The sequence below is a fragment of the Manis javanica genome, chromosome 9 (assembly GCF_040802235.1).
Source record: "Manis javanica isolate MJ-LG chromosome 9, MJ_LKY, whole genome shotgun sequence".
Classification (NCBI taxonomy): domain Eukaryota; kingdom Metazoa; phylum Chordata; class Mammalia; order Pholidota; family Manidae; genus Manis; species Manis javanica.
In genome coordinates this window covers 87707485-87729765 of record NC_133164.1, presented here as the reverse complement: position 1 = coordinate 87729765, position 22281 = coordinate 87707485, and the positions used below count along the sequence as shown (strand labels likewise).

The window sequence follows — 22281 nt, the reverse complement described above, 5'->3', positions numbered from 1 at the left end:
AAGACATCTCAATGGATTCATGACTCATCAGCCCATGCCTAACATAACTGTGCTGTCATGCCTTTGGTATCTTTCAATTTTCAGGGTGCGAGGTTCAACTGGGTCACCGACCTTCAAGCAGGGTGAATAACTTGCAGATAGACATTCATTGAATATTATTGGTTGTACATATTAACCTTTAGGTGTTATTCAGTCAATGGTTACAGGACATAAGAAATTTTACAACAGCATTTTGAGTCAAGCCTGTAGGAGTCAAAAGATCACAATCGCAGACTTCAACAAATACCAAAGTAATTAATTTAAATTTATAATTTTAGGTTTGATATATCAAACCTCCCCTTAACCCCCAAAACCCTTATGTACTAAACATCTTGTCAAACCCCAAAAGCAAGAATACATACACAAATGTGCTATAAGCACAAAGTATTACGTAAGCATGTAGACCTGTACAACTACCAATGCAGCTTTCTGCCTACCTGTAAAATACTTAGATGCTTGGACATATGTGGCTGGAAAGCCTCATGGTGGCTGTATCATGATTTCCATTAGCGACAAATAAAAACAATATACTATAAATACAAATATTAATCAATTCTTGTAAGTACCCATAGCACAAACTACTTGCCCCCTATGTATTATGAAATTAAGGTTAATGTAGCTTAAAATCAAAGCAAAAGCATTGAAAATGCTTGGATGAGCTTACAAACTCCATAAACATAGAGGTTTGGTCCCAGTCTTTTTATTAATTTTCAATAGAATTACACATGCAAGTATCCGCCTCCCAGTGAAAATGCCCTTCAAGTTATTACAAGACCAAAGGGAGCTGGTATCAAGCACGCCAATAAGGCAGCTAATGACACCTTGCTAAGCCACACGCCCATGGGAAACAGCAGTGATAAAAATTAGGCCATAAACGAAAGTTCGACTTAGCCATATTGTACTGGGTTGGTAAATTTTGTGCCAGCCACCGCGGTCATACGATTAACCCTAATTAATAAAAAATCAGCGTAAAATATGCTAAGATATGTTCAGCCCAAATAAAGTTAAGCCTTAACCAAACTGTAAAAAGCCACGGTTATCGTAAAAATAAATCACGAAGATAACTTTTATCAAAGTGACACACGATAGCTAAGGCGCAAACTGGGATTAGATACCCCACTATGCTTAGCCCTAGACTTAAATAATTCGTCAAACAAAATTATTCACCAGAGTACTACTAGCAATAGCCTAAAACTCAAAGGACTTGGCGGTGCTTTATACCCTTCTAGAGGAGCCTGTTATATAATCGATAAACCTCACCAATTCTTGCTAATACAGCCTATATACCGCCATCTTCAGCAAACCCTAAAAAGGAAATACACTAAACAAGACTATAAAAATATAAATATGTTAGGTCAAGGTGTAGCCTATGGATTGGAAAGAAATGGGCTACGTTTTCTAAAGTAGAACACAAATGAACACCCTCATGAAATTGAGGGTCAAAGGAGGATTTAGTAGTAAGCTGAGAATAGAAAGCTCAACTGAACTTGGCCCTAAAACACACACACACTGCCCGTCACCCTCTTCAAATCCTTAAGTACAACTAAACATATTAAATAAACATTAAAGCATGAGAAGAGACAAGTCGTAACAAGGTAAGCATACTGGAAAGTGTGCTTGGACAATCAAAGTGTAGTTTAAATAAAGCATCTGGTCTACACCCAGAAGATCTCAGTAATATGTTCACTTTGAACAAACGCTAGCCCAACCAACACTTAACATAAAACTAAACAAAAATACATAAACTAAAGCATTTACTAGATTAAAGTGTAGGTGATAGAAATTATATCATGGCGCCATAAAAGAAGTACTGTAAGGGAAAGATGAAAGATGCATTTACAGTACAAAACAGCAAAGATTACCCCTTATACCTTTTGCATAATGAACTAACTAGAAATACTCCAACAAAGAGAACTTAAGCCGGAAACCCTGAAACCAGATGAGCTACCTATGAGCAGTTTAAAGAACCCACTCATCTATGTGGCAAAATAGTGAGAAGACTTGTAGGTAGGGGTGAAAAGCCTAACAAGCCTGGTGATAGCTGGTTGTCCAAAAAATGAATTTTAAGTTCAACTTGAAATATACCTAAAAGTCTAAAAACTATAGTGTAACTTTCAAGTATAGTCTAAAAAGGTACAGCTTTTTAGAAACAGAATTAAATCTTAGAGAGTAAATAGTAGAATAACCATAGTTGGCTTAAAAGCAGCCATCAATTAAGAAAGCGTCAAAGCTCAACAATAAAACATAACTAATACCACAAATTAAATTTAACTCCTAAACTAATATTGGACTAATCTATTAACAAATAGAAGAAATACTGTTAGTATGAGTAACAAGAAATAAATCTCCTTGTACAAGTTTACACCAGAATGGATAATCCACTGATCATTAACAACTAAACAAACTAAATCTAAAAATAAAACTTTGTTAAACTGTTAACCCAACACAGGTGTGCATATTCCAAAGGAAAGGTTAAAACAAATGAAAGGAACTCGGCAAACACAAGCCCCGCCTGTTTATCAAAAACATCACCTCTAGCATAACCAGTATTTAGAGGCATTGCTTGCCCAGTGACTCACGTTAAACGGCCGCGGTATCCTGACCATGCAAAGGTAGCATAATCACTTGTTCTCTAAATAAGGACTAGTATGAACGGCTAGACGAGCGCTTTACTGTCTCATTTGTAACCAGTGAAATTGACCTTCCCATGAAGAGGCGGGGATACATTAATAAGACAAGAAGACTCTATGGAGCTTTAATTAACCAGCTTAAAGTTAACTCGATACCACTCTAAAAGAGATAAAAATTAATAACCTAAGCTGTCAATTTTGGTTGGGGTGACCTCGGAGCAAAAACAACCTACGAGTGGTCAAATCCAGACTGACAAGTCTAGATAATCCGTTAATTGATCCAGTAACTTGATCAATGTAACAAGTTACCCTAGGGATAACAGCGCAATCCTATTCAAGGGTCCATATCGACAATAGGGTTTACGACTTTGATGTTGGATCAGGACATCCCAATGGTGCAACGGCTATTAATGGTTAGTTTGTTCAACGATTAAAGTTCTACGTGATCTGAGTTCAGACCGAAGCAATCCAGGTCGGTTTCTATCTATTCATACACTTCTCCCAGTACAAAAGGAGAAGAGAAGTAGGGCCTACCTCACACAGGCGCCCCTAGGACTTTTAGGATTCTTTTCTGTGAATATATTATGGTTGTTAGCTTTTGCTATTTCTCACTAGTATTTTCATCCAGTTTTCTTCTTCAACTTGGCTTCTGGATTTTTTGAGGATCCTTGAAGGCCTTTTCCACTTTGAAAATATTAAATATTCTCCTGCATTTTAATGTATTTTTTAAGTTTTAATTTTTAATGATTACATTTTTCCCAGACATTAGCTTACTCTTAAACCAGAATTACCCAGATGGTTGCCCAGTTGTCTTTAATGCCACTTGTTGAATAATCTTTTCTTCATTAACTTGAAGTTAATGAAATGATTGCCACCTTTATTTATACTAAATTCCCTCATGCATTTGGGTTTTTGGAGTCTCTATTCTGTTACATTATTTTTTTGTATATTGATGTGTTGGATATTAATTAATTATTACTACTAAGTGTATCCTAATATTCACAAGCACAAATCTACACACCATTACTTTTTTTTTTAAATTAAGGTATCATTGATATACTTTTATGAAGGTTTCACATGAGCAACATTGTGGTTTCTACATTCACCCATATTATCAAGATTTCTCCCCAACTCCCATTGCCGTCACTGTCCATCCATCAGAGTAGTAAGATGCTATAGAGTCACTACTTGTCTTCTCTGTACACACCATTACATTTTTTTTATTAAGGTATTGATGTACACCCTTACGAAGGCTTCACATGAAAAGTATTGTGATTATGGCATTCACCCATATTATCAAGTCTCCCCCATACCCCATTGAAATCACTGTCCATCAGTGTACACACCAGTACTTTTTAAGTTGATTTGTGTATGTGTGTGTGGTAACTGGTATGTGATGTTTTTCCCTATTATATATTACAGCTGATTGTTTATTTAAAGATTTTGAATTTTTAATATTTATTTTTTGCCTATTTACATTAGCCTGGTACTGCCAATTCCTGAGTCTTGGGGTCTTCTGTGGTTTAAGTAGAGCTGCTTCTCGGCTTTTCCCATTTCCAGCTTAGGGTTCAGGTTTTCTTGAGTCTAGATTATTTGTCCTTCCTTGTAGCTTCCATACTTCAATTTTCTTTTGTTCTTTATTCTTTGGGCTTATGGTTTTGTTTTGTTTTTTAACTACTACTCTTTTTTTTAGTAGGTTTTACATAATAGGCAGTTTAAATCTGCCTTTTTAACCATGTCAGTGTTTTTCTGTGTATGTAGTTACTTATGTGCATTGTTTCTCCTCAGAATAGAATTTTATTTTACCAGTTTAACCAGTTAATATGTGTGTATTATGAATTGGTTTTCTATTTTAAAAGAAACAAAAATGGATGCATCCTATTTTGTTGGATGCATGTACTATATTTTATTTCAGATTAGAAATACTAAAATTAAATGGTGTATATAAATAATTTCTGAAGACTGATGATAGGACAGGGTAAAGTTATGGAATATTATATTTGGTAAGAGGTGAATGAATGATTATATTTTTCTGTTGTACCTTTTAAACATTTAAAAATACTTTGTCTTTTAGGTGCTGTGTAATATGTTAAGAGGATATTATAAGGAATGATTTTGTCAAATTTTCCTGAGTTATGGTGGCTGAAAGATCAGTTTTGTCTTGTTGGAAAAGAACTGTAAGTAACCTCAAAGAAAAACTGATATTCATTGTCTATTTATATAAGACAGGCTATTAATTATTTAAAGAATGTACTTGGGATACTTTATTCTGTTAGCTTTAAGTATACAAGCTAAATAATTTGAAAGGAGAAGTTAAATTTTATAGAATTCAAGATTATTTCTGTGTAACAATTAGCATTGCTATATTGGATTGTACAAAATTTAATTTTTATTTTTTTTAATTTTTCAGAAATGGCAGCACAAAAGGAAATCTATGTTAATAGAGTATTTTATTAAACGAAAGAGGTTAGGTAAGAACTTTACACCAACACACTCAGCAAAGAAGGAAAGAAACGTGTTAGCTATAAGACATGTTTCACATGAATCAAAGTCGAGTAACTGTAGCTGTAGATTTCAGAAGAAAAAGGTTTTCAAAAACTTTGTCATATCGAGTCAGTGATCAATAATTTTTCCAGTGATAGCACTAGGCCTGAAAACCAATATTAACTGAAAAATTAACAAAAGAAATTGAACCTGAATTAAGTTTTTTTCACAAAAAGTTCTAAAAATACCAAATTAGAATTAAATTTTCCTCAAATTTTTTATTGCCTTGTTCAGAGTAAAGCAAATATCTTTCAGCCTTCATGCCAGCTTTTCTCATGTCCAAGGAATGACAGAAACTTTACTTGAAGCAAACTAGTATTTTTGTTGAAAATGTACATCAGCATCAAAATCAATTTTTAAGACCTCCTCAGTTAATAATACTAGACATTCAGCATTCGCATCTACCAGGACAAATAATTGTCTCAAAAACTACTCAGAAAAGGAGGACCCTACTCAGGAATGATGTCCATTCAGGAGAACTCAAAAGAAAATTCCTCCAGTGTTACTAAAAAAAGTGAAGATAAGAATCTAGAAACACAAATTGAAGGTTCTCAAAAGAATCTAGCAAAAAAATCGGGTCCAAAGGAATCTATAAAGTCACTGGTTAAGTCTTCCAGTGAAAGTAAAATAAATCAGCCTGAATTAGGAACATGCATGAGTACAAGGTCAGCAAAGGCAGCATCCAATGATAAAAAAGCTAGTAAATCCATTACTAAAAGTATGGTGACTGTGAAAGAACATTCACAACAGGAATCTACAAAAAAGAAGAAGTCATCTCAGAAAAAATCAGTGCATGAAACTCCTAAATCAGATGAACAGCTTAATCGGAGATCACAAAGACTACAACAGCTAACAGAGGTTTCAACAAGGTCTCTACGTAGTAGAGAAATTCAGGGTCAAATTCAAGCAGTTAAACAGAGTTTGCCACCACCAAGAAAAGAACACTGTAGCAATACTCAAAGTAAATCTAATAGAGTTAAAACAAGTCAAAAACATGTGAAAAGAAAAGTATTGGAAATAAAGTCTGACTCTAAAGAGGTCGAAAATCCAGTAATTCATGAAGTAATAAATTCTCCCAAAGGGAAAAAACGGAAAGTAGAGCATCAGACAGTACATACCTATAGTTCTCAGTGTACAAAAGGATCTGGAAAGTGTCTTGAGAAGAATACTAGAAAAGAGGAAACAAAATCTGTGCCTGTAACTTCTGAGATAAAAAGATCAAAAATGGCTACTTCAGTTGTCTCTAAGAAGAATGAGATGAAGAAGTCAGTTCTTACACAAATGAATACTAGTGCAAAATCCCAAAAAAGTCCACAGCCATCAGTGCCTGAACTAACTGTAGATAATGAGCTGGAGCAAGCAGGAAAGAGCAAACGAGGTAGCATTCTCCAGCTTTGTGAAGAAATTGCTGGTGAAATTGAGTCAGATACTGTAGAAGTAAAAAAAGAATCTTTAGAAGTGGAAAGTGGAAAGGAAGAGAAGCCTACAGAAATAAAATTGGAAGAGACTGACCTTGAGAGACAAATACTTCATCAGAAGGAAACAAATAAGGATGTTCAGTGTAATCGTTTCTTCCCCAGTAGAAAAACAAAGCCTGTGAAATGTATACTAAATGGAATAAATAGGTCAACTAAAAAGAATTCCAACTGGACTAAAATTAAGCTCTCAAAATTTGACTCTGTGCAGCAAAATAAGTTGGATTCTCAAGTTGCCCCTAAGTTGGACTTAATACGAACCAGATTTTCACTACCAGCATTAGAAATGCATCATACAGTGACTCAAAGTACATTTATAGAGACAAAACCACATCGTGATAAAAATACAGCTTGTCAGCAGGACGAAGTGAGAGAAATAAATTTTGAAGAAGTTAAAATTAATGATATTGAAGTTGAAATTAATAAAACCATAGAAAAGGCTCCTGAAAATTGTCATTTGGATAATCAGATAAAACCACCTCCTGATCCACCATTGGATAACCACATGAAAGATTCTTTTGAATCAACACCAGATAAGGTAATATATTTTCATTATGCATAGTAGAGGTGTCTAAATACTAAGAAATAAGTGTTTACAATATATTCAAGCTTAAGAGTTAAGTCATAAAAGACTGAAGAGTCATTTGTTAAGGTATTCTATTCAGTTGTTAACAGTGTTACAGTACCTCAATCTTGTAGTGAGTGATAAAACCTTTTTAGATTTCTCACATATATATGAATGTTTTCATAATTTCCTCATTTTCACTCCTCATTTTTATTATGTGTAAAATGTAAGCTTGTTGAATTCTAACTTTTCTTTTTATTTAACAAAATGATCTGTGTCCTTTTTTCTATTATAACTACAGGAACAATGTTTCATAGTGATAAAAACGTAGAACTTAAAGTTGTGCCCAGTTTGGACCAAATTGTTAAAATTAATTTCAGCTGGCAAAAATCAACTTTTTTCTACCTGATAAAATTTTAGAAGTAACATTTCTAGTAGTAGGGATGCCTTTTGGTTTGACTTGTACTACCATTTTGAACATTTGGCAAATAAAATGTCTGAAAGATATAAATAATTCAGTCTCTAAGACTACAGTTGTAGTGGGCAAGAGTTTTAAAATGGAAAAGTAAATTGAAAAACAGAATCTAATAGGAGAAAGAAACTTTAGTGATTATCTGAGGGAGTAGCTTTTAAACTTTATAAAAGCAGCTGATTGCATTTCTTTCCAAATTAAATCCAAATTAAATAGGTAAAAAAACCAAGATATAAAACCAATAAGCAGAAATTTTATATGCACAGAATCGTGGATCTCTATAATACAGATTTGAAAAACTTACTAATTTGTTTCAAGTATTTAATTTTATAAGGAGAAAACTGAAATAAAGGAATATGATTTGGTTTCACATGTTTGGTGGCAGTATTAGAATCCAGGTGTTCTGATGTCAGCCAAGCATTCTTTCTACAGTGACATATTCTGAACACTAGAAGATCCTTTGAGGAAAAAAAATCTCATGAGTAGAGAAAAAAGTCATCCTAAAGTTTTGGGAGTGATTTAAAATTCTATCTAGAGGCATTTTGGTCTAGGAGCAAATTTGAATGAGTGAGGAGCCTAGGGTTTATGCCAGAAGCCATTAAAATAGATCATTGTCTATTCTAGTGAATTACATGTCACAGTGAACTTAAAGGGAACAGACACCATATGGTATCCTTAGATTTTATTTTCTGTGTCCTTGCATGAGAGCATCAGTTAAAACAAAGTAATAGTATATTCAAATAGTAATGGCAATTAGAAATAGTGATTAGTAAGAGTAATAAGTGCAACTTTACAGAAATTGGGGGGACTTTCTATTGAGGGTGTACTTTATCAGTAAATTGATAGCTATACGCCAGGTATAGCTGGAGAGTGTATCTTCTAACTCTTTGCTCCATAAATGTTTTTCAAAACTCAAAAGGCTGTGGAGAATATATTAAACAAGAAGTGTAATCCATTTCTTTGGACTAAACTGTATTGGTCTAGAGATACATAGACTATATTTTTTCAACCTTTATTAATAATTGCTTTTACTGAAATGGGCTCTGGATTTATACTATTTCTCTGTCTTGAGGAACGTTATCAGAAACAGCCCTATGAAACTTATGCTAAATATTTTTACCTTTGAAAATTCTTAAGTTTCAAATATTCAGAGTACTACCAAGACTAATATTATACTTGTGTCTACTACCCAAATTTGACAAAAATTAACATCTTATTGAATTTTGGGTCTTTACAGATTATAAAGACCCAAAGACCATTGCAGATATAAAGACCGTACCTCCCTCTTTTTTCCATTCACCTCTTTCCCCAGAGTTAAACATGTTCCTGAAGTTGGTGTGGATCTTTTCTGTTGTTGTTTTGTGATTTCACAGCATATGTATATATTATATTTATCAGTAAAGAATAGTTAACAGTGTTTTAAATGTTTATATAAAGGCTGACATGAATTGTATGTGTGTGTGTATACATACATAATTTTTTTTGCAACTTGTGTGATAAACACTTGATACTTATTGATATGTGAGTATTTTAATAGCTGTAAAGGAATATACCACAATTTCTTTATGTTTTCTTCTGTTAAAACACTTAGGTTGTTTCCAACTTTTTCACTAGAACAATATGGTCACTATCACAAGTGTCAGGAAATGTGGTCATGTCATTTTCAGAAACTGAGTGCCTGCTGTGTCCAAGACCCTGTGCTAGGGCTACAGAAGATAGGTTTCCTGCCTTTAAGGAATTTACATTGTAGTAGTCACTTAGAGATTTCTCTTCATCCTGTAAACACTGAGAGGTAGCTTAGTTCAACCATCATAATAGCTTTTGGTCAATGAACACTGCCTCTTTGTTAAGCAGAGGAGAGCTTCATATAATTGTCACTGCAGTCTACTCTGTGAGTTCTGTTACTATCCACATATTAAAGGTGAGGACAGTGAGACTTAGAGAAAAGTAACTTAGTTTGAATCACATTTTAAGTGAGTCAAGATTTAAGCTAAGATTGGCTGGCCTCAGAGCCTTGCTGGATTGATACTTGGGGGAGGCAGGAAAATGTTAAAACAAACCTTACATCATTTGAAAGCTTGTTCTGTGGCTGCCTGTAATTTTACTCTTTTAATTATATGGTGTCAGTCTCAGCAATACTGAGAAATAATGATTGATAAGGCTAGGTATCTGGTAGACTTCTGTGAATTCTTTGGGCTGAATTTAAATTATTCAGAATTCATGAATTTTAAAGCTCATTTTATGATTTGTTTTTTATACCAGTAAATTACTAGCTTCTTATTAGTGGAGATTAATTAGTAACATGTTTTTAATTTTTCTCCTTTTTCAATAACAAGAAATACTTGTTTTCTCAAAAATATAATGTTCAAAAATAATGTTAAATGTTCATTGTAACAATCAACACACACACACACACACACACAGAATGTTAATTGTTTCCTTCCTCATTTCCGTCTCTCTTAGATAGCCATTGTAGTATTTTCTTTTGGTGGTTACTGAGTATCTGTTTGACCAGATTCTCATTTAGGCTCTTGGGAATACATAGATAAACATAATATGGTCTTTGCTTTTATGAGTTATAGGAGATGAATCAAAAACAGGTAACTCTTTCAAAATAAGAAGTGGTAAGGGCATGAAAGAGATAGAAATGAAGTAGATGGAAAATTATTCCAAATTTGGGGAAAAGGATGGGGGAGTTTGGGGCACGCTTCATGGAATAGGTTAATATTTAAGTGATAGAGTTGAGTTTATACAAGGGAAAGGTGTTCTAGATCAGCATTATCCAGTAGAAATATAATGTGAACCAAATACACCATTTAAATTTTTCTGGTAGCCACATTAAAAATTAAAAAGCTGGTACAATTAATGTATTTTATTTAACCTATCATATAGAAATACTGTCATTTTAACAAAATTTCAACAATTTTAGAAATTGAAATATCTTACTTTTTTTAGTACTCTTAAAAATCTGGTGATTTACATTTACAATATATTTCAAATCACTCACACTAACCACATTTTAAGTGCTCAATAGTTAGATATGGCAATGGCTATTGCATTGGACAGGCAGGTTTAGATAGATGAAACTCAGGAAAAGCATAGAGCCAGGCAAATGCGGAGTGTATCTGTGGAAGAGGTAAGTTTTACGTAAATCTAGTATTATGGGGAAAGTGGGAGCTGATGCTGAGAGGGTAGCATGTGGGGGAGATCATGAAGAGACTTTTAAAGCAGATCCCTGTGAATTACTCCAAATATACAGTATTATCTTATATTTCCTAGTATGCTAAAATGCACTGAAAGTGTATTAGGATAGGATCCAGAGGTTGATAGAAAATCAGATATTTACATTTTGAATTATATGTGTTCAGAATTTCAGCAGATGTTTGGAATACAAGCTTGAAAACAATCCAGTGGAAAATACCACTGCTGTATCAACTCTGCTCAGTCAAGCAAAAATTGATACTGGGGAGAGTAAATTTCCAGGTAATACTTTGAAAATGTTAATTTGGATTTCAGTGTTTAGAGATATTTTTGTCAATATGACAGGAAACTATATTGACTACCAGATAGACCTGCTGAATTTTTCATAACACCATTGCTTATGTTTTTCAAATGTATGATTATCACCATTTTTTTGGGAGATACTTTTTCTATTGACTGGCTTGTTTAAAATACTCAAATGTGATTCTCTGACTCCCTACTAAAAGTTCTTTTATTTTAAATTTTTGTTTGTGACTTACTCTGGAGAAGTGTTACTTATAAGAATTGCTTAAGTTAGTGGTAGCAGTTTATTTCTCTAGTATAAATGACTGTGTTTTCCCACTTGAGGGTCTTATCTTTAACCCTTAGTTACTCAATTTCCCATATTAGTTACTCTGTTTTTGAATTAAGGATTTGAATTAAGGATTTAATAGATGCTGCAATTTGTCCACGTCTTCCATAGAAAATTTTATTTTTGTACTTAGTAAAAATGTTTTGACAATATATTATTTGAACTGTTCTATGGAGATTTGCTCACCTGCATCAGAAGCACCCAGGGGCATCGAAAAAAAAATGCCTAATTCCTTATTTCTCTCTGCTGAGGGAAAGGTATATACTTGGAGCAAAATATACTAAGAACAGATAATTTCTTCCTTCATGTATCATTTAACCTTTTGTCTTAGTGAGAGAAGGGAAAGTATAATATGAATATGAGAAGTGCATTTATTCATTAGAAAATAGAATGATTATTGCACTATTTATTGTGATTACAACTACAGAGACCACAGTTTTTTTGTTTAATTAAGGTATCATTGATATACAATCTTTAAAAGGTTTCACATGAGCAACATTGTGGTTACTACATTCACCCATATTGTCAAGTCCTGCTCCACACCCCACTGCAGTCACTGTCCATCAGTGTAGTAAGAGGCTATAGAGTCACTACTTGTCTTCTCTGTGCTATACTGTTTTCCCCATGACCCCCCTACATTATGTGTGCTAATCTTAATACCCCTTAATCCCCTTCTCCCTCCCCACCCTCTTTCCTTTTAGTAATTGCTAGTCCCTTCTTGGAGTCTGTGAGTCTGCTACTGTTCTGTTCCTTCAGTTTTGCTTTGTTGTTATACTCCACAAATGAGGGAAATCATTTGGTACTTGTCTTTCTCTGCCTGGCTTATTTCACTGAGCATAATACCCTCTAGCTCCATCCATGTTGCTGCAAGTGGTAGGATTTGTTTTCCTCTTGTGGCTGAATAATATTCCATTGCGTGTATATACCACATCTTTATCCGTTCATGTATTGATGGACACTTAGGTTGCTTCCATATCTTGGCTATTGTAAATAGTGCTCTGATAAACAGGGGTGCTTATTTTTTTTTTTTAACATTGTAAAATGTTTAATTAGTAATTTATTAAGTTTACCTGTCAGTTGATACTTTCTGTATGAAGCCTTTGAAATGTTTTGAGAGTTTATTTACAGTCACTGAAAGCTGTTGGTTGCATAAACCTTACAGGTAAATTACAGGCTCCTTAAACTCACAACATACAAGTATTTCAACATTTAAATAGAGACCTATTTCTTTAAAAGTAATTTCCTACTTTCTAAAAAAAATATAAAAAAAGACATTTGGTTTTAAAAACCTGTATTTAACCCAATCAAGATTTTTCTACCTTTCCAAAAAGTTTAAAAGACATCACAGAATAATGTGATATCAATCCAAATAATTTCACCACAGCAAAGTATTTTACTTATAAGAAATATTGTACAGCATTTCTTTTTAACGTTTCATTCTAGATTTCAATTGTATATACACTATATAAACACACCAGATTAACCCATCATTCATATTTATGCAGTAGACTGTCACATATGATCAGTTACCATATAAGCTGTCATACTGCAATTGAAAAAATGGGAAAATGAAATCTTTATGAAAGCTTAAAAAAATCTCAATAAAAGACAACTAACATCACCCAAATTTCTGTAAAAATTACTTCTACCTTCTTGTTGAATGGTATCTTTTATAGCATACAGATATTTATATTACTTAATTTAGCCTTTTAACTGACTGTTATCTTTTTTGACACTGAACTTACCAAAAGTCACCAAGATTAGACTCCTAAGTAGTTTCAGAAGTTTGTTCTTTTTTGGGTTCCTCTAGAATGATTTTCCTCAGAAAGGGTAACTCTAAGAACCAATGTGCTTATGTCTTTTTGAATCAAGGATCTTGTTTTCTTCAGGTAAATTCCTAGGAGTGGAATTCCTGGGTCAAATGGTGTTTCTGCTTTTAGTTTTTTGAGGAACCTCCAGACTGCTTTCTGCAGTGGTTGAACTAATTTACATTCCCACCAGCAGTGTAGGAGGGTTCCCCTTTCTCCACATCCTTGCCAGCATTTGTTGTTTCTTGTCATCCAAAAGACAAGATACCTAACTGGTGTGAGGTGATATCTCATTGTGCTTTTAATTTGCATTTCCGTGATGATTAGCCATGTGAATCATCTTTTCATGTGCCTGTTGGTCGTGGGAATTTCTTCTTTGGAGAAGTTCTTTTCAAATGCTCAGCCCATTTTTTAGTTTTTTGAGGACACAGTTTTTTTAAAGAAATGCTTTCATTTATTTCCATTTAGAGATTATAGTTATACAGGCATTTAAACAATTTCCTTTATTTTTCAGTGCTAGTAATTACTGGTGAAACTAGAGGTAAATTGTTTATCTACCATTAGATCTCTTTGTAGTTCATAGAGCTTTTCTGCCTCTTTGAAGAGTAATTTCTAGGAAGGCGGCTTTAATTTTATCAAATAGTCTTTATTAAAAACATTTAGTGTGTTGAGTTTTTGGGTTTTTTTTTTTTTGGTGTAATGATTTTCAACTATTAAATAGAAAGCTAACACAAAGCTTAATACATAACACATTATCTTGATTAAATTACAGGTTCAGCTTCCAAACAGCACAGTGTACTCAATAACCAGACATCCAAGACCAGTGATAACAGGTAAGATATTAGTTTAATATACAGATAAATTTTAGAACTGCGAAAAGATAAACTAAGGCATATTAAAGTTTTTTAAAGTTTGGCTGAGCAAAAATCAATTTGAATTGGATAGCATCCAGTCTAGCAAACAGAAAGGAACTCTGAGGGGTATACAAAATGAAAGCCTTTATTTATAGGCATTAGGGAGTGGTAACAAGGAAGGCAAAAAAGTGGGTTGGTTATTGCAAAGTTATGTTACTTTAGGGGACAGCAGGGTTTTATTAGGCAGATTACCTGATAGAGTAATTCAGGTGATTATTGATTGGTTTAAGATTACATTTCTGGAAGAGTTGAAATTGTACTTAAGTCTAGGTTTGGTGATATGGGGATTACCTAAGGATTTTATACATTCAGCTTTAGTTTGGGGGATTTTTCCTTAAAAATACTGACCCTTAATTTTTCAAGTAGGAGGATGGTGATATCAGTAGTTCTCTTTTCATTATACTTTTTTCAGTGCCTATACATACTGCTTCTATACCTTTTTTTTTTCTTTCTATAATATAGGCATCTTTTCTTTCTCATTCTTTTAAATTCTGCATTAGATTTCATTGTTTATCTAACAGCTGTCTACTTTATAGACCTTTCAATTGTTTTTAGTTTATTCCTATCAAAAAATGTCCTCCAGTCAGCATATATCTTTGCCCACTTATGTGATTATAGGATAAATTCAGTTACAGGACTTGTATTGCCAAATTTCACACAGTGTTGTGTCTTTTTATTTTCCCAGCAACAGTAAGTGTGCATCTTTTTGCAAACGCCTCAAAATAATGGGTGTTATCAACATATAAAAAGTATTTTAAGTAGAGTAAAAGATTTCGTTGCCTTTAATGTCAGAATTAAACTAAATCTTACTTATTTTGCTTTGCCGATTCCCAAAAATAGTTTTTAGGGCAAATTGTAGTGACTCCAGTGCTAAAGCTGTAAGCTTAAAATTTACTCAAACTATAGTAGGTGCTATGCTTTTTGTTTATTTGTTGAAAATTAGTAATTTTCTTGGGTTTCCCCCCTTGATTTTCAAAAGGTTGTATTTTTCCCCTTGGAGTTGAAATTTGTCAGTGTGGTACAGAAGATAAATTTTATTTTTCCTTCCAGTAATTTAATTGATTATGGATCTGTAACATTTAATAGTTTTGTTTTGTTTAAGGGAGACGCCACCAAATCATTTTTGGCCTAAGTGTAATTCCCATTTGGAGATAACAATTCCAAAGGACTTAAAACTCAAAGAAGCAGAAAAAGCTGATGAAAAACAGTTGATCATAGTAAGTATACATCTTGACCTTTTTAGTGAAGTGTCGTTGTGTCTTATTCATGCATATTGTTAAAGAATAAATTCCTTTTCTCTCCAAAGAGGCTTTTTTCTTGTGGTCACATAAGTCTTCATTATGGAAATATTCCTGGTATCATTATTAACCCCTCTTTTCTCCCCAATGATGAATACATCCTGTAACAAAAATTCAAGCTTCCATCCTTTTAGTTTTATTTGCAACAGATTGACACTTCATTTCATATTTGTTACTTTCTTAAATCTACATTCTTTTAGTACTTGGTTTAAATATTAAAATCACAAGGAATTTAATATGTAAAATGATTTTAGGTATCTGTATCTTAGTATATGTTATTATTTTAAAACTATATTTTATGAAAGATAACTGGTAGCTAATTTGAGGTAGAACATACATACAGTTTGCTGGAAGGGTGTAAAAGAGAGGGAGATATTTCATTGATTAAAAATCTAATTTGAGTGAATGCCCACAGTGTAATAAAATGAAGGGACCCAAAATAACAGAGACATTTAATGTAGATCCAAGCAGTAGGATTTTGGGGGGGGACTGGATGATTGATTCTGACTTTATTATGAGAGAATTTAGAATCTAGAAAAGATGTGCAATAATTGTCTAGAAATTTCTGAGAAAGATTACTAAGGTAAAAAGTTGTTTCATCAAATTTAATATTTCTGTTGTCACATCAGTATGATAGTGAAATAGGATTAGAAAAGTAGAATCTAGAGCTGCATTGTCAAATATGATAGTCACATGTGTCTGTTGAGCACTTGAAATGTGGCTCATCAGAATTGAGATAGGTTGAAGTGTCAATATATGTACCACATTTGAAACACTAGTACAAAAAAAGTATCTCAGGTTTTTTATGTTTAACAAATGTTGAAATTATAATATTTGGGATATGTTCTATTAAAAATTATTAAGATTAATTTCACCTGTTTGCTTTTGCATTCTTTAATGTGGCTACTAGAAAGTTTAAAATTACATGTGGATCACATTTCTATTGGTCAGGAGTTGATGATGGTGATCATGTTAATGACTATGTTTTGAATGCACTGTTCCATGTGCTCAATTCATATCAATGAAGTTAAGCCTTATAAAAAAAAGTACAAGATGGGTACTACTATTATTTCCCACTTAACCAATGAGGAAACTGAGGCAGAAATGTTTACTCATTACTATGAGAACTGCCAGAGATTTTATACACCGATGTTCATTATTTACAATAGCCAAAGGGTGGAAGCAACCCAAGTGTTCATCAATGAATGAATGGATAAACAAAATGTGATGTGCACATGCAGTGGAATGTTACTCAGCCTTAAAAAGGAAGAAGATTATGACACATGATGCAACATAGTGACCCTTGAGGACATTAAGCTAAGTGAAATTAGCCAGTCACAAAAAGACAAATACTGTATGATTCCACTTCTAGGGGGTACCTAGAACAGTGACATTCATAGAGACAGAGAGTAGAATGGTGGTTTCCAGGAGCTGGGAAGGAAGGGGTATTGGGAAGCTGTTGTTTAATGGGTATAGAGTTTTTAGTTTGGCAAAATCAAGAGTTCCAGAGATGGGCTGCACAGCAGTGGGACTGAATTTAACACCACTCAGCTGCACACTTAAAATAGTTGATGGTAAATATTACATCTTAACCAGTTACACATTATTTTTGTAAAAACTGCCTGAATAAATTTTAGGTAACATTTCATTCTTTTTACCATTTGATTTCTCTTTGCTTTTGACCCTAGTTATAAAGTACTAGAAATATTGTTATCTTAGATCTTTTTTTTTCATTAATTAGTTCATACTACACAGTTCTAGAGCAGAAAGAGTTAAAGGAATTATGCTTTTTTATTTTATTATTCTTAAAAGTAGATCATAATTGCTGAAGTTTTCTTGTTGAGTAAGGACAGGAATAGAAAATGTTTTGTGAACAGTTACTATTCTATAGTATAAGTATGATTACCAGAGAATAGATGATTGTAGTCAGTCTTTTGTGCTTATTTAATATAAAGATAATAGAAAAAATTTAATTTACCTTTTCTCAAAGTTTGTGGTGACATCAAAATATTCTTTTTAATATCTACAACTAATGAAACCATTAAAGAGAACAGATTTTTAAGATATTGAGGAGTCTATAAAACATTTATTTCCTCTAAACTTTAGCAATATAATTATTGCAGATGTTAAAAATACATTAGTTATCATTTACAGATAATTTTCTATTTGGGATTTAGGACCAAGATTGTAATGTTAAAGATATTTCTCAGTTAAAGCACACAGTGAATCTGTGGCATCTTGCTGCACTGATGGACAGTGACTGCATTGGGGTATGGGTGGGGACTTGATAATATGGGTAAATGTAGTAACCACATTGTTTTTTCATGTGAAACCTTCATAAGAGTGTATATCAATCATACATTAATAAAAAATATTAAAAAAAGATATTTCTCAGTTGCTTTCAATTGTTATTAAGTGCTATGGAGCGTGTGATCAGATCACTAAAATGGAAATAATTCTTAATAAGATTGCACACATCAACATTGAATGTTATTTATTATAAATGCTTTTCACTTTTTGTCCACATTATAGCTTTAGAGGCTGACGTTCTGGAATTACTCTTTTGGGAGGTAAAACTTTTGTTTGTTTTTTATAAATAGGATGCAGGACAAAAAAGATTTGGAGCAGTTTCCTGTAATGTTTGTGGCATGCTTTACACAGCCTCAAATCCAGAAGATGAGACACAACATCTGCTCTTCCACAACCAGTTTATAAGTGCTGTAAAATACGTGGTAAGTGGCATTCATGACTTCTAAAACACAGGTAATTAGATCAGGATCTTGAAGAGATGAATTGCCAAATTTAAGTCACTGAAGAATTTCTGTTCTTAGGAAACAATAACATATACAAAGCCCTTATTTTAAAACAAAGCCAAACATAAAAACCAGCTAATTTATTCTAGCTGGTTTATGTTGTGGGATTTTTTTAATGTAACTTGTATTTTTAAAGTAGTTATTGTACCTCTTCTAATAAGTAATGCTATTCAATTGAGTACTTTTAAAACTTCCTTTCATTTAATAATTATTAGCTATTGATAGGCCTGTTTATATATATACCTTGGCACAACTTTTTATTTGAGAATTAATAGTGATATATATTATACCAAATAGATTGTTTTGGGATTTCCTTTACCTTCTCTCTGCTATCATGAGTTTTTCTTTATAAAACTAAAAATGAAAAATTCTTAAAGGTTAAGACCTAAATTTGCAATATACTTAAAAAAAAATCCCACAAAGTAAATATGTTTTAGTATATACTTTTTAATGCATGTGCATTTGAGACATAATGGGTTTAGTTTAATATTTTTTTCTGGAAATAGAATTTTAAATAACTTGAACCATTTCAGATTTCTTGTGAAAATAGTAATTTAATATACTTGCTGTTTACCCATATCTGAAATGGAATCTATTTTTATCCTATGCATGTTACCTTCAGTACTCTACACTCACATTTAATAAGACCTCCAGGATATCTGAACTGAGATGACCAATTCATTTCATTCATGCTTTTATACAGGCATCAGATGTTGGATTACTTAAAGATCTTTACTGGAATTAGTTAAATTCCTATTCTTACCTTTCGTTGAAGGGTTCATATTCATTGTTTGATTTTTCCAGTTAATTCTACCCAAAGTAGGTCAGGTTTTCATTTTTTGGTTCCCTAATATGGTGATCTTTATATTTCTTATTTCATCTGCATTTTCCACATACACTTCCTCCTACCACTTAACTAAATAAAATATAAGGTGTGTGAATATAGAATATCTATAGCTAGATAATTGATTTATCATTTGAAATTTGTAGTTTTGCAATATGACTATATTAATATCCTTAGAACTTGAAAAGAAAAACAGTTCTGTAATGTAGTTAAATTCATAGGATATTTCTGAGGCAAAAATATTTCACATTATTTTACATACATGAATCTGGTACAAGTTAAATTTAAATAAGTTCTCAATTTACATTTTTTGATTTTTGTGTTCACTTTCTAAAATTATAAAAAGATTAAGTTTAAAAGTCTTAGTTCTTCATCATAAGGGAAGTTCTTCATTTCTGAGAGGAACAGTGAAGAAATCAGTTAGGAAATATGTACTCTACTTTTCCACAGTACCAAGAGAAATTTGTATATGGAGCAATGTGGAGTCATCACCATTTAAACAGATTCTGGCTCTTGCAAAACTGTAAAGCATAGCAACTTAGGGGAAGATTGATTCCTGCCCCATAACCCTTCCTTCCTGCCCTCTCCACCCTGCCATACCACACTTGATGGGACAGAGCTATGGGTTATTTTATTTATTTTTAAAATAAGCTCAAGAAGAAGGAATTGAGTTTAGCAGTTAGCCATCCTTTGCTAACATCAGGTCAGTATTCTTTTGCTGTTTTCAAATGTAGGTATACATAGAATCTAAGGTAGAAACTTCTCCAAAGCATTGTAGCATTCTTTTTTAGTCTGTGGAGGGAGGATAAAAAACATCTTATAGTGAAGATGTTTGGCTGTGATTGAAGCTCTGGATTTTGGGTGTTGACATTAAACATTTATTGGGCATCCAGTACTGTGTTTTGCATTTAGCACTTTTTTTTAAAATTGAGGTACAATTGAGTATTAAGCACTGAAGTGTTTTGACAAAACATCTGATTTTTTTTAAGGCCAGTTTTATCTTTTGTGTGTGTTTCCTGGAGAGAAGCTGTCCATTTAAAATGAATTATAGCCAAAGCACCAAATGAAGTCATATGCTGTAATTTGTTTTAAATGGACAGTGTTCATGGACTGACAATAAAATTTTGTTCTAATTAAAAGTGTTTAAAAATAGAATAAATAACAATGAAAAACTGAAAAACAACTTTTTCAGTTTTAATCAAACATTCTTAAAGAATAAGTTAGGTAGCTTTTCGTAGGGTAGAAAATCTCCCTTAGACATGGTAATAATCTATGACAGTTAAAAATGACTAAAGACCTGTTTTCAAAAGATTAAAATAATACTTAAATTAGTCATAGTAGAAATTGATGCCCACAGAACCTGTTTTTGACTTACTAAAATATTTTCCTTGTCTTTGGTTTGGGGTCGGGGAAAGAGTGATGTTACCTCTGTTTCTCTGGTCCTTCATTGTGCCCCTTCTGCCTCATTGATACCATTTGAGGAAATGCATTTTATCTTACTAGAAACTATTTAAGAAGGAGTCTCTTGCTGCTTCATGGGGAGCCTGGAGTCAGCTTTAGACCTAGGAACACTTAAGTTTCCCTTCATGAATTAAGGTACTGCTTCTTGGAGGTGTGAATGGAAAGTAGGGAAAGTTCCCCCGTTGAACATTGAGCCATGTTGTGAGGCCGAGAACCTATCCAGAACTCAGCTGTACTTTGAGCTTTTAGTAATGTAGAAGAGGAATAATGTTTAGGTCCTTTGCAGAGAAACTCCTAACTTAATCCTTATTTCTTCTGTCCTTCCTTATTTCCTTTGAATTCATTAACATCTGACTGAGTGCTCTGTGGAGGGCCCTATTCACAAGGCATATGAGCAAAGCCTGAAAGAAGTAAAAATTTAACAATGAAAGATTTAAGTACACTATTAAGGCAATAAATCAATATTAACTATTAACTACTTATTGACTGTAGTTTAGAAGTGCTAAATCAGTAGAAGAATCAGAAAAAGGGTACATGGGTGAGGAAGAGTTAAGATTTAAATGGATATAAGGAGGTCATCTTTGATAGTATAACTAATGAGAAAGCTTAACATCTTTTTAGGGAAGTAGATCTAGGATCAGACTAGAAAAATGCATCAAATCAGACTGATATTTTGGTTTTTGAATGCCACTGGACTTTATTCTTTCTGTTCTTTCAGATGTTAAAGAATTGTGAGCATGTTAAGTGATACAGTTAAGTGTAATGTTGAAGTAACAATTTTGGTGGAATGTGGGAAGAGAAATACTACTTGAGTAGCGTTAGGGAGGAAATGTATGAGGTGTGTAGTGCTGAAATACTATGGCATTGGCAGAAACAGAATATATTGAATGACATGAAAAACTTTGAAATAGATTTGACATATCCCTGATTGGCTACAGAGATGTACTATCCAGAATAGTAGCACTAAGCCACATAAAATTAAAAATGCTTTCCCTCAGTCACACTAGCCAGTGCTCAATAGTCATGGGAGTTGGAGGCTCCCGTGTTAGTGTGGATGTAGGACATTTGTGTTGTCACAGGGAGTTCTGCTAGCTGGTGCTGCTTCAGAAAGCTGCTTCAGCGAAATGATGATCCGTGATCCAGATCTTGCTTAACTTTTAATTTCTTTTATGTGAAATTGGAATACTTGTGAATTTACTTCTGTATATTTTTTCTATATTCCTTTTGAAGATAATTAGGAAAAAGGAAACTGGGTATTAGAGAAAAGAGAAGTAAATAATAGAGCAGGAATAGAGATTTTAAAGTCTTGGGAATGGGAAAGAAATCTAAAGCAAAGTAGTGTTGTTCCTTAGAACTGAACTCTGGCATCATTGGGGAAAAGGAAGCAGGCATATTTGTAGGAGGGACTTAGAGGCAGGTCAGAGAATTGGTCTGAGTTTTATTGTTTTCTTACTAAAATTAAGGTAAGGCTATAATATCTGTGTTGAAAGTTGAAAAATAGTCTTTCAGGTAGGAATTGGTTATGTAAAAATGACCAAATGTTTTATATCTCTGTTTTTGTTTCTCTATTCTCTGACCCTGGTTAA

The 22281-nt window shown here is 33.0% G+C and overlaps 1 protein-coding gene across 10 annotated transcripts in view; it reads left to right on the top strand.

The window, feature by feature from the left end:
* ESCO1 (establishment of sister chromatid cohesion N-acetyltransferase 1) overlaps positions 1 to 22281 on the top strand; it is an 85810-nt gene that overhangs the window by 27042 nt on the left and 36487 nt on the right. For all 10 annotated transcript variants that reach the window (XR_005061258.2, XR_005061263.2, XR_005061264.2 and 7 more), the window contains exons 2-7: positions 4744 to 4846; positions 5080 to 7226; positions 11094 to 11208; positions 14138 to 14198; positions 15382 to 15496; positions 18178 to 18309. Coding sequence is in view for 7 of the 10 variants with exons in the window: in XM_037017945.2 (XP_036873840.2) it covers positions 5673 to 7226; positions 11094 to 11208; positions 14138 to 14198; positions 15382 to 15496; positions 18178 to 18309 (1977 nt within the window). In the remaining 3 variants the exon portion in view is untranslated. The remainder of the gene's footprint in view (positions 1 to 4743; positions 4847 to 5079; positions 7227 to 11093; positions 11209 to 14137; positions 14199 to 15381; positions 15497 to 18177; positions 18310 to 22281) is intronic.